Source organism: Uranotaenia lowii, chromosome 1 (assembly GCF_029784155.1).
Source record: "Uranotaenia lowii strain MFRU-FL chromosome 1, ASM2978415v1, whole genome shotgun sequence".
In the NCBI taxonomy this organism is placed as follows: domain Eukaryota; kingdom Metazoa; phylum Arthropoda; class Insecta; order Diptera; family Culicidae; genus Uranotaenia; species Uranotaenia lowii.
The window spans coordinates 92,668,297-92,681,079 of record NC_073691.1 but is presented as its reverse complement, the minus strand read 5'-3'; the positions used below and the strand labels follow the sequence as shown (position 1 = coordinate 92,681,079).

The window sequence follows — 12,783 nt, the reverse complement described above, 5'->3', positions numbered from 1 at the left end:
GTTTTAAATGAATAACTTTTGATATAAAAGAACTTAACCCGAATAATCAGATACTCTTAGTCCTATCACATATTTTTTTTACTATTCTTCATGTACAAAACGAACAAAAATGTGGAAAATTTTTGTTACCAGCTGAGAAAAGTAGGGAGTAATATATAGGACTAAATTCCGTCTGAAGCGAGCCAATTTTCTGACATGTTAGTCAACATTTATTTGGGGATACTTTGGGATCAAGTAATTTCCCGTTACTAAGGTGACTTCTTTTTCTGGAGTTGAAAATTTTACTTACACAGCCGCATTAGGTATTACATTTGAAGGATTCACATAACACTTACCTATAATTCTGGCTGCCGATCGCGTAGATGAACGGATTGATCACGGCCGACATCCACGCCAGCACCGAGGCAAACACGTGATAGTTCGCGTACGACCCATCGTCATCGATCACGTTCGCCAGCATCAGCGGCAGGAAGCAGACCAGGAACGCCAGATAGATCGTCAGGAGCGTCATCGTCAGCCGGCAGTCCTCCTTGTTCCGGAACGAGGATTCTATCCGACCGGACGAGTTGGAACTGTTGGGAGATTTTGAAACCGTTCATTAGACGACGCCATCGGGCGGGATTGCACTATTTGGAACTCACTTGTGTGCCTTCAGTTTGGCTCGCTGCTTGTGCACTGCGTAGAAAATGCAGGAATATGAGATGGAGATGACCACGCAGGGTACCAGGAAGCCGAACAGGAATATGAACTTCTTCGGGGAGCTGTCGTTCTTCTTGAGAATTGTGCAGGAAAATGTTTCCTCGTCAAGTCCAAGACGGCCCCAAACTTCAAACAACGGTAGGAGCTGGAATTTATTTTAGCGATTTTATAAGTCCTAATTGTCAAAAATTGGTTATTGATAAGAAAGAAAGCTCAACGAACTCACCATTATTCCAAACGAGAACGACCAAATCAACAGCAGCTGCAGAAACAAGCTGATCGGGGTGTATATTTTGGTATACCGACTAGGGTGAAGGATCAACGTGTACCGGTTGATGGTGAGGCCGACCATGCTTAGCACGGATACGGCCACATTGCCGTAGAAGAACACCGGGAACACCTTGCAGAGGCCTTCGCCGAGCGTCCATTGCTGGGAATCGGGGTTGATTATGGCGATTAGTCTCAATGGAAATTCAATTGTTGATACCAACCTGGTTAAGGAACCTGATGGCCGTCAGTGGCATATTGACGGCACAGAAGAAGAGATCTGATATGCTGAGCGACAGGACAAATGCCGTGGTCGGATGTTTGCGCAGCTTGTGATATTTGAGGAGAGCGATAACTGTGAGGAGATTGCCTGTAATAGAAGAATAGAACTGGGTGATTATCAATGAATCCTAGAGAGTTAGATTTGAATAATTTTTTTTATATTAAAAACAAATGACAATTTTTTTTAAATATATACTGACTTAGATCGAATATCAATATAAAAAGCCATCCATTTCACAGGCTCTCTTATAAAATACGCATATCAGAGCTTACCGGAAAGTTATCTGAATTTAAACCGAAGAATGCGTGAATGCGCGTATTGCACTTATGATAACATCCAAATCATTATATGGTTAAGTCCTCTAGTATGGAAAATTATTTCGCTTCCTCAACCTTCAGAACAAGTTCATGAGCATTCAGGACAGCTAAAAAATCTTCAAAAAACTCTTGAAAAAGTAGGTGTTAATTTAATGTTACTTTTTGGTGGATAAATGGGTTTTTAACCTCATCTTTTAGCAAAATATAGTGTCATGATTCATGTCCCCAAAAAGAGTTTTTCAAGAGAATGAATCATGTTCTGGAGTAGCCAGGTCGTTATCCAGATACTAATCCTATTTAAAATCTTAGGACTATCTTTGCCAGATGTGTTTTAGCTGCAAACATGCGAAAGAAACGAAGGAACTTTAAGATTTATAATTTTTCAAGTCGGATGAAAAAAGCTCTAAAACCTTGGATAATCCAATTGGCTGAATGCCAAACCAAATATTTTACACTTTTCCTATAACAGGTAGACTACCCAATCATTATCAGTAACAGTTTTTGGTTTTTCAACCAGTTATTTCGATGTTTTCCTAACAAAACATGAATTGCACATTTAGGAATTTCCACCTCAAAATGATTTTTTTTTTTGTTTATTCTCAGCTATTCTACAATAAATTTGAGTTGTGTTAAAATATTTAACAACTTTTAAGCAGGGGATATAAGGGCATAATGGCACCCTTAAGGAAAACGCTTTTTAACCATAGAGAACAGCTATAATATGTGAATTACATAATTGTTTCGTGTTCAGAAACTCAAATAGTCTATTGCCTAATTGGATGAAACTTGAAAAAGTAGATAAAAACGTTTAAAAATGCATTTTAAAATTTTTTGCCAAAAGCTGAAAACCAGTCACTGAAGGGGCATAACGAGAACCTCTCTGGGGCAGTATAAGCACCATTAATCGAGGCACGATGAGCGTTTACTGTCGGGGAATCTAGCTGCGAATTCGACTCGATGAAGTCAACTGAATAACATAGCTACAGCTTGACTTGTTTTATCTGACGATTTGGTTTATTGGTAAGGTGTTGGAGAGGTAATCAGTAGACTCAGACTATTATTCAGTTGACTTCATCGAGTTGAATTCGCTGCTAGAATATACGGCAGAAAACGCTCTGTACGCCCCAGGTCAACAAATTTGAGTAAAAACGCGTTTTAAAATGGATTAAAGTGAAAAATTTCGGATTAAGATGATTTAAAGGTCATAAAAACTTATTTGGTGGTGCTCAAAAGTTATAATATTTTCGTCACTTGAGAACCTAGCTGGTAATTATTTAATATTTCAGTAAAGATGAAAAGGATATTTCTTTATGGTGAAAAATTAATACTTTAGGTAATACGAAACAAATCCACATGAAAATTGGTTTAAGAAAATACGTACTTTTGTAGAAAAAAAGGAATGCTTATTATGCCCTGGGTGCTCGTTATGCCCTTATCTCCCCTAATGACCTTTAACGAGAAACATTATGTAAATAAGCTTTTAATTGTGTCAAAAAGTACCGCTGGCATCACCGAATAATCTCTGCAGAAAATACCATTGTATTTATGATGCAACTTTCATCTGAAGACGCCATAGTCAGAGGCGGTCCTAGAGCTGGGGGGGGGAGGGGGGGGGGGGTGGTTGATGATTTTCCAATTTAAAAAAATCAGTCAATAAAAAGGAACGCTAATTTCTGGTGAAAAAACGATTATTTTAGTGAATGAAAGGAGGGGGAGGGATTGCAGGGGGGATAGTCAGTTGCAAATGAGTCTACAATACCTATACACTGCACAAAACAAGTAAAAATAGCATTACTTTAGATTTTAAAATGAGGTTAGCATTGGACATCTGATATCTTATATATAAAAATGGAGGCATTTTCTTTGTGATAACATCACGTATGAATGGTCGGTCGGAATGAAGTGAAATTTGGTATCCGAGGGTTTTTTTGGTCAGAGATGGTTTGTATAATACTTTCAAGAATCTCACTTTTTATGAAAGGGGGGTCCCCATACAAAATTATCTCTTCACATCTTATATATAAAAATGGAGGCATTTTCTTTGTGATAACATCACGTATGAATGGTCGGTCGGAATGAAGTGAAATTTGGTATCCGAGGGTTTTTTGGGTCAGAGATGGTTTGTATAATAGTTTCAAGAATCTCACTTTTTATTGAAAGCTAATGACTTGGTCATCCACTTCCGGCCAGCTCAACTCGAATATACTTACTCTCAGGGTCGGCGCACGTTCTCAGGGAGGACGGGAACGACCAATCGCTGCCAACAAAGCGGACAAATACAATCGTACAAGACAAAATCTCTAGGGCTCATTACACAAAATCTAATTATAAGAAGTAGGAAATACGTTTTTACATTTTATTAACTAAGACTTGCCATTTTCTGCCTTTAGCGGGGAATCTCGTCATAACCTGGGATGACCATCACTGCAGTCAGGAGCTCGTAGATCTTCAATCCGTCGGCCAGAATCGTGCGTATATCGGCCTACAATTTTGTTGTTCTCGGTAACTGGATCGGGGTTGTTGATAATTCGTGACCGATCACCAGACCGATAGTACCGGCACCCCGGCAATGGAGATGTTGGCCGCGGGTCCGATAGAGTGAATGGGTCTTGCCCGAAATATTTCACCGCCCACAGGGGCGTCGCTCGGAGCTGCTATTGGTGGTATTTGCACGGCGGATGGAACACTATTCAACCTGGCAAAGCGTTGGGAAACAGCGTAACGCTTTCCAGGACGGTTGGGGATTTCACCGGGCACCTGCCGAGTTACACCGATTGACGGAAGTGTAAAACGGTCCTCACTAATTCCTGGCCCCGGTTGCTCCCTTTGCTTCGGCACACTTGACCGGACACTCCGCACACCACTCCGAACTAACGAACGTTTACAGTGAGGGTTTTAAAAAATATACGTCTAACTCGTTTCCGTGTTCCAAATTAAGTGAACGAGCAGATGGCTTCCGTTCACGCATAAGCCCAGGGTTCCCGCTCTTTCCTTTTGGGCTTATTCTGGATCCGGTGTCAGATGTGTTAGTTGACACCTGTCATTTGACGGTCAACCTCGCTTAAAGCATATTAGGCAAACTGGTTTTATAGCTAATTTAAATTCAAACATATAATGAGCCAAAACTAACAATAATCAAACTAACAAAAATTAAATTATGAAATACGCGCAAAACAAACATTACACCATTGCATTTGTACCGAATGCAAACAACGATTGAATCGGTAACAATCCTCCCCTAGATCGACCTGAAAAATTTCAAGTTGCGTTGAAATTTTTCGTGCAAGTACAAGATCGCCCAATTTCATTTTCGCCTAACCCCTTTGTTTGCCTCCAAACCGGACCCAACACATTTTTTTTGTTGTTTTGTAAATTTTTTTTTTTTTTTTTTTATCTCAGATGAACCATTTTTTCAATCCAAATTCAGCATTTCCGTCGATCCCCCCAATGTGCTTCCATAGGCTTCCATTTTATCAGGATAACCCCCTTCGCGTCATAACTTTAATTAGGAAAATATTTCTTCACTTCCCTGAACATAACTAATTACTATTCACTCCTCTATTTAATACAGAGAAACACCTAACTTTTATAACCTTTTCACTCGACTCATTCATACAGATTCTCATTCAGTGGACGCGTCCTCCATTTCATTCACACTTATTCATTCACCTGTAACATACATTCTAATTCATAACCTAACTAACTAATGTAAATGACGAAAACGAATACTGTCATTTAGACATAAACCACAAGTTAAAGGCGCCGTTGCCTTGCGAAGAAGGTGACCGAAACGTAATCTGCAACAAGGGCTGTTGCGGGGTCATAGGGCATCAACATTGTAAACAACTCCGCTCAAATTTCGAGGTTGGCTCAGAATCGAACCACCAGGTACTGACCATCAGCGTCAATCTGACTCCGGTCTCCAGCGCGGTCGCCCTTGGTTACAAACACGCCCGGTCGATCAACTGGCACACTGTGGACCTACCAATCAATCAGTGTCTAAACTTAACATTTGGAAAAACTATATTTCAATGAAAAATTTATTAACTTATATAACTACAACTCCTAATACGCCTCTGTCCGTTGTGATTTCTTGCAACGAAAGAGCGAACTTCTAAACGTACCTTTCTGCGATTAGTTGAAGATGTGAGTGGTCTTTTGGCCACGTCTAAATGAAACGAACTGACAAGAATTTTGGACTGTCACTTTTGTAGATGGTAAACAAATATTTATTTCAGAATCGCTCGAGTTGAAGACGAATGTTTTTGAGTAATATCAATTTTTATCAATTTTAGTTTATTTTCCTTTTTAAAATTGCGAATTTTTTTATGTTTTTTTCCGAAACAGTCTTAAGCAGCAGAAGAAGTGCCCCGAAGGATGAATGGAAGCTTCAAGTATGCTTGGGGGGCCTCGGTAAGTAATCATTTCACTTAGATTGTTTTCTGGATTTATAGTTTTTGTTTTTGTTTTTTTTTTATTTTCAGGGGCAGAATCCAATTTTACCAACAGGTACATGGGATCGGATCCGAATAAAGAGGTCAGCCGGAGGGGTTTTTAGGCACCCGGAACAGGAAGCATCTTGGAAGTCCTGCATTAATAATAGGCTGCTGAGCCGGGGTGTTAAAGTGGAAATTTTTTATGTGTTTTTCCTCGAACCGATACGCGCGATGGAAAGTGCTAGTGTAGATTTAAGAATAAGTGAATATATTACCCTGGCTTGAGGTGGGCGGCAGGCCACACTCCCAGGGATTTGCCATCGGTGCCCTCCAACTCGTACGAGGAGGTGCCGATTCGTCGTTTTATTTTCGCTTTTAGGTAGACCGGGCCATATTTCGCGTTGTACCGCTCGGCAGCATTTGATTGCTTGGTGTTGCGTCGGTACACCCACTGTCCTACCTCGAACGGTTTGGCGTACTGTCGGTGCCTAAGGTTATACCGATGTCTTCCTGCTTCATGGGATTTTTCCAGATTGGCCCTGACAAGGTCATATATCTTCTTGAAGAGTATCTTTTGGTTTTGTGATCGTTCTTCGGTTTCTGTCTCGCTTTGGGATTCGAACCAACGATGATCGGATCCTTTTGCGAAGGCCTCGTGGCCGTGAATGACAAAAAACGGTGTCAATTCCGTCGCGGAGTGTTGTGTCGTGTTTAAAACCGTTTCGATTTCCGATATTTTGCTGTCCCAGAGCCTTTGATCTTCTCGAACGTAGGTTCGGATGGCGGCGTTGATCGTTCGATTTACCCTCTCAACAGGATTGGCCTGTGAGTGGTATTTCGAATTCAACCAATGCCGCACTCCGAACAGTTCGAGAAAATTTTTGAACTCTCGGGACAGGAAAACGGAAGCATTATCCGATATGAGTGTTTCAGGTGTGGAGAAGCGGAAGAACCACTGGTCGCGAAGGTAAGTACACAATGATATACTATCGATTTTTCTTACGGGTGTCAGCATGCACCATTTGCTGAAGAGGTCGGTCACGACGAGGAGATGTTGGTTGCCCTTTTTACTGCGGGGTAAAGGACCTATGTAGTCTACTGCTATCATTTGCCAGGGGTGAGTAGTGATTCTCTGTTCTCCCATAGCCGGAACCACGGGAACAGTAGCTGGTTTGCACTCCTTACAGCTTGTACATGCTTGAACATATTCTCTGACCTCTTTAGCCATTTTTGGCCAATAGTACTTGAGTTTCAGTTTTGCCAAAGTTTTATCGGTACCTATATGCATGGACCCGTCGTGGCATTCCTTGATTAACGGTTCTCGGTTTTCAGGAGGAACAACGAGCTTCCACTCGAATCGGTGATCATACGGCTGATTCGGAGTGGAGACGAATTTGTAGATATTCCCGTTCTTCACCTGAATGTCAACGTAATCATCTGGCTGATCCATAATCTTCGATCTAAGATTCTCATACCACGCAGAAGCTGGTTCGGCCGAGACCACAGCAACGCAACGTGACAAGGCATCCGCTACCACGTTGTCTTTTCCTTTTCGGTGCCGAATTGTCATGTGGTATTGCTGTAGTGCAAGGCTCCACCGGCTGCAGCGGGAGGAGGTCTTCCACTTAGTTCGGAGAATATGGGTCAGAGCAGACGAGTCCGTAACTAAGGTGAAGTGGGAACCCTCTACGTACCCACGGAAAGCCTCGATAGCCAGGAGAGCTGCCAGTGTTTCCTTCTCACAAGCATGGTAGTTCCTTTGCGGAGTACTTAGCTTATGTGAGAAATAAGCAATGACTCTTTCCTGGTTATCTTGGATTTGCGTGAGTACTCCTGCCACTGCCACATCACTAGCGTCTGTTTGTATTGTGAACTCCTTAGAAAAGTCTGGACTTACTAAAATGGGTGAACTGATAAGCTTTTCTTTAATTACGCAGAAAGCTTCTTCTGCCTGATCAGTCCACGTGATGGTTTTGGCTTTCGTTTTTAGCAGGTCACTTAGAGGCGCTGTCGCCCCGCTAAAGTCCTCTATGAAACGGCGATAATAATTAGCCATTCCTAGGAATCTTCGTAGCTTTGTAACGGTTGTTGGTCGCTCATATTCTACTATGGGACGTATCTTGTCTGGATTTGCGCGTAAGCCTTCGGTTGATAAGAGATATCCTAGGAAGGCTAATTCGTTCACCCCAAAATGCGATTTGTCTAGGTTGATGGAGAGATTGGCGGCCTTAAGTCTTGTCGCTATGCCGATAAGGAGTTGCAAGTGATGCTGAAAAGACTCACTTACAACCACTATATCGTCTAGATAGACGAAGACATATGGTTCCAACTCTCCATTCCCTAGGACTAAATCCATCGTCCTAGCCAATCGACTTGGACTGTTAGCTAGTCCGTATGGGCACCTAGTAAATCTATACATCCCTTTTCCAGGTATGCTGAATGCGGTATAGTTTCTAGATCGTTCTTCTAGCGGGATTTGAAGGAAGGCTTCCGACAAATCGATGGTGCTCAAATAACGAGCTCTTGGTAAGTGTCCTAGAATGCGCCCCGGATGAGGAAGAGGATAAGCGTCTCGAACCGTGCGCTCGTTAAGCTTACGCGCATCGAGACAGAGTCTCACTTTACCGGAAGGCTTGATAACGGGCACGACTGGTAGCGACCAGTCCGATTGGCAGCGCTCAATAATGCCCACCTTCAACATGCGGTCAAGCTCTTCTACTACCTTCTCGCGTATTTTTGGGGACATAGCGTAAGGATATTGCCTCACTGGCGGTTTGGTTTTCCACTCATCAGAGATCTCTATCGTATGTTCGGTGAGAGGTGTTGTTGGTAAGAATCCGGGCTGGGCAGCCTGGAATAAGAGTTTTACTTTCTCTAACTGCTCAGTTTCCTGAGGCGTAAGTACACAATCAGGCATGATTGATTCACAATCACTTTCTTCCTGCAGCAACGTACATTGTTGAATCTGCGGATATATTTTGAATTTAGACCAAAAGGTCATTCCTAACAAGCAGTCTACTAGCAGGTCCTTAACAACTAATGTGGGGACAATTTTCGTTCGGTTCTCCAAGCAGTATGGAACAAAAATTTCACCCAAAATTAACAATTTTCCGCCATCAGCGGACTTAAGCTCTAATAAATTTGACAACGGTCTAAGTTTGATATTGCGCATACGCTGGAACAATTTATCACTTATCAGTGTTTTATTACTACCTGAATCTAACAAACCTTTAACTCGAAGATTGTGGATAAATACCCAGGCGTGAGGTCGATTATCATTATTGGTTGGAAGAGTAATTTGAAGGACTTCGGAAGGCTCTGCTGAATACCAATCCGATTGAACCGGCTCACAGTTGATTGAGCGCGGATCAACGAGGGAATGTTCTACGCGGTTTCTTTCGACTCTCGGCGTTTTTCGATCGTCGGCCTGCCGTTTTTTTGGCAGTACGGGCAGTGCTGAGCATCGTAGCCTTTGAACCCGCAGACGTAACAAATCAGCCCTTTCAGCGTGCGACACTGCTGCACCTGGTGATCTGGTTGACGACAATTTAAACATACATGCGGTGGCGGGGGTTCGAAACCGGAAACTAGAAATTCAAGCGTGCGGCGAAGCTGAGCTGCTTTGGGTTCTCCCGACGATGAGGGTTTTGGCTCGGAAGCTTTTCTAGTCTCACCGAGGTTCGCTAAAGATCGTTGGTTTTCATAAGATGGGTTTCTATTCTTATTTTTCCAATTTTCAGAATAATTATTATTTGAAAATGTTTGGCGCGAGTTAGCTGCTCTTGGGGGTGGGTTATTATTTTGAGTGACTACGTTTACGGTTCGTTCTTGACCAAACATTTGATTGAAAAGGGAAACATTTGTGGAATCGATAGCGTGACCCGCCGCGAGAAGCTGAGATAGGTCTATCACCGGTTGCCAGAGTAAGGACTTCTTATAATCGTTGCGTAAGTTCCGTTTTAGTATGTCCAATTTTTCTCGGTCGTCCATCGGGGACATCATACTACGGAACATTTTGTCCATAGCGAAATAATATTCCTGGAAAGTTTCACTACGCTGTTGACGTCGCTGATAGATTTGACAACGCAAAAGAACATCTAACTCCGGATGAGCGAAATTGCGCTTCAATTCCCAAACCAAATGTGGCCAATTTATTAATCGTCCAGGATAAGGATGCCGCATGGACATGTACCAACTTTTGGCTGGTCCTTCGAATAAATGGAATGCCGAATCGAATAGCTCCTGTTCAGATATTCGTTCCGAAAGAGCTAACTGATCTACCAGGGCTAGAAATTCATTAAGTTTTGCTCCTCGGTCAGTACCGGAATATTTCTCTATTTTCCACATTGAAACCGGAAGGGTTCTGTGGGAAGAAGCTACGTTTCTATCTAACGGATATCCCATTGGAGATGCGTAATTGAACGGGTAAGGATTCGAAAAAGTGGCCAGTGGCGGAGCCAACGGAAACGAGGGTTGAGGCGTAGCCATCGGGTTGTGTGGAGCGTACGGCATCGAGGCGTATGCGCCTGGTAATGGTTGGCTATATAAAGTTGAAGGCAATTGTGCGGAAACATAAGGTTTACTGGTATACGGTAACTGTGGCCAACGACTAGAGACACTAGAAACTGTTGCTGGGATTTGAGAATTAAGGGTTGTGGGCGCCATTTGAGGTATTTGTTGTCGCGAATAACCGTTAGTCAATGATTGTATCCACGGTTCATTATTAGCAAAAGATGTGTAATTGTTAAAACGATCGTAAACTTGGTAATCGGATGAATAAGGGTTCTGGGTTCTTGTTGGATTTACTGTCGGGCGTGGCAAAATTGAACTGGATGAAAAAACTGAAGATGCTATCATAGGGGTGGTAATCGGTTGAGAATATTGACCAGTAACAGCAGTGCAACCGTTAGTAAAGTCCGTTGATTTCGGTATTGCTCCCGTATTAGTTTTAGCAATTGACGGTACATTCGCGGATGGAATAACTGTTGTTATCGCGGATTCACTCTGTTCGTTTGGAATGGATCTAGTTCGTAATTGAATCAATTCTTTTTCTAAGGCGATTAGAGCATCACGGAAAACGTTAACATCAGGCTTATCCAGTTCTTTGGATAACACTCCCATGCGCTTGAGGCACTCGATGGCTTCCTGTTCCGGAGCTGAATTCTCCTTCTCCCCCTCATTTGCTTTTTCGAACAAGTTATCAACAATTTCTTGCATTGGAGTAGGTTCAGGGATGTTTGTTGGAAAGTACGTGTCCAAATGATCACATACTCTAGTCAAAAGATCGATTGCTTCCTCTTTTATCTCGGTATCGGAAGTATTACCTAAAACTGACAGTCTGTTTGCTAAATGAAGAAAAATGTGCTTGTACTTTGGTTGCACTCTTGAGGATGTCATAACTGATAGTTCCAAATTGTTCACTCTTTCCCTACACAAGGCTAATTCGTCTTCTACTGTTCCAGGTATCACCATTTCCGGAAGACCCCGATCTTTTTCTTTTCTGAGTAAGTCCCGCAAAATACGTCGGAGTCTGGACAGAGATCGGTCACCGGTGATTTCTATTTCTCTCATACTCAATTCCATATCTAAGTCACTTCCATCAAGTAACTCTGGGCGCAATTCTAGATATCTATCTACGAATCTCTGCCGTAACTCTTTAGAATTTGTTTCCATTTTTGGAACACAAATATTAAAAAGTGTAGCAAAACAGATAAGTTTGTAGCAAAATAGTTATGAATAAAGAAGTTAAGATATGATGAACCTGAAATGCAGAAATAACAAGGTGGCGCAGAGAAACAATCGGACGAAAATGCTGATATTTGGATTGATGAAATAGCTAAACCGAAATTTCCCCGCCCCCCTTTCCGCTTAGATTATTTTGTTTTTAAGCGGTGGTCAAACAGAATCTTGGCAAACTCCGGAGAAAAGCGAGAACTCCATCAAACGATCAAGACAAGCGACAGGAGGTTTTGAGTCTCCCTGAGGTACGTAAAAAAAATATTCTAGTGAAAACTAGAGTATTTTTTCTTTTCCGAAGGATCGCCAATTGAAAGCTAATGACTTGGTCATCCACTTCCGGCCAGCTCAACTCGAATATACTTACTCTCAGGGTCGGCGCACGTTCTCAGGGAGGACGGGAACGACCAATCGCTGCCAACAAAGCGGACAAATACAATCGTACAAGACAAAATCTCTAGGGCTCATTACACAAAATCTAATTATAAGAAGTAGGAAATACGTTTTTACATTTTATTAACTAAGACTTGCCATTTTCTGCCTTTAGCGGGGAATCTCGTCATAACCTGGGATGACCATCACTGCAGTCAGGAGCTCGTAGATCTTCAATCCGTCGGCCAGAATCGTGCGTATATCGGCCTACAATTTTGTTGTTCTCGGTAACTGGATCGGGGTTGTTGATAATTCGTGACCGATCACCAGACCGATAGTACCGGCACCCCGGCAATGGAGATGTTGGCCGCGGGTCCGATAGAGTGAATGGGTCTTGCCCGAAATATTTCACCGCCCACAGGGGCGTCGCTCGGAGCTGCTATTGGTGGTATTTGCACGGCGGATGGAACACTATTCAACCTGGCAAAGCGTTGGGAAACAGCGTAACGCTTTCCAGGACGGTTGGGGATTTCACCGGGCACCTGCCGAGTTACACCGATTGACGGAAGTGTAAAACGGTCCTCACTAATTCCTGGCCCCGGTTGCTCCCTTTGCTTCGGCACACTTGACCGGACACTCCGCACACCACTCCGAACTAACGAACGTTTACAGT

General features: G+C 42.6%; 1 protein-coding gene across 1 annotated transcript in view; it reads right to left on the bottom strand.

The window, feature by feature from the left end:
- LOC129740211 (protein trapped in endoderm-1) overlaps positions 1 to 12,783 on the bottom strand; it is a 49,866-nt gene that overhangs the window by 9,002 nt on the left and 28,081 nt on the right. The window contains exons 2-5 of the mRNA XM_055731823.1: positions 1,191 to 1,336; positions 926 to 1,129; positions 642 to 844; positions 336 to 572 (exon numbers count right to left, since the gene is read on the bottom strand). Of these exons, the coding sequence (XP_055587798.1) occupies positions 336 to 572; positions 642 to 844; positions 926 to 1,129; positions 1,191 to 1,336 (790 nt within the window). The remainder of the gene's footprint in view (positions 1 to 335; positions 573 to 641; positions 845 to 925; positions 1,130 to 1,190; positions 1,337 to 12,783) is intronic.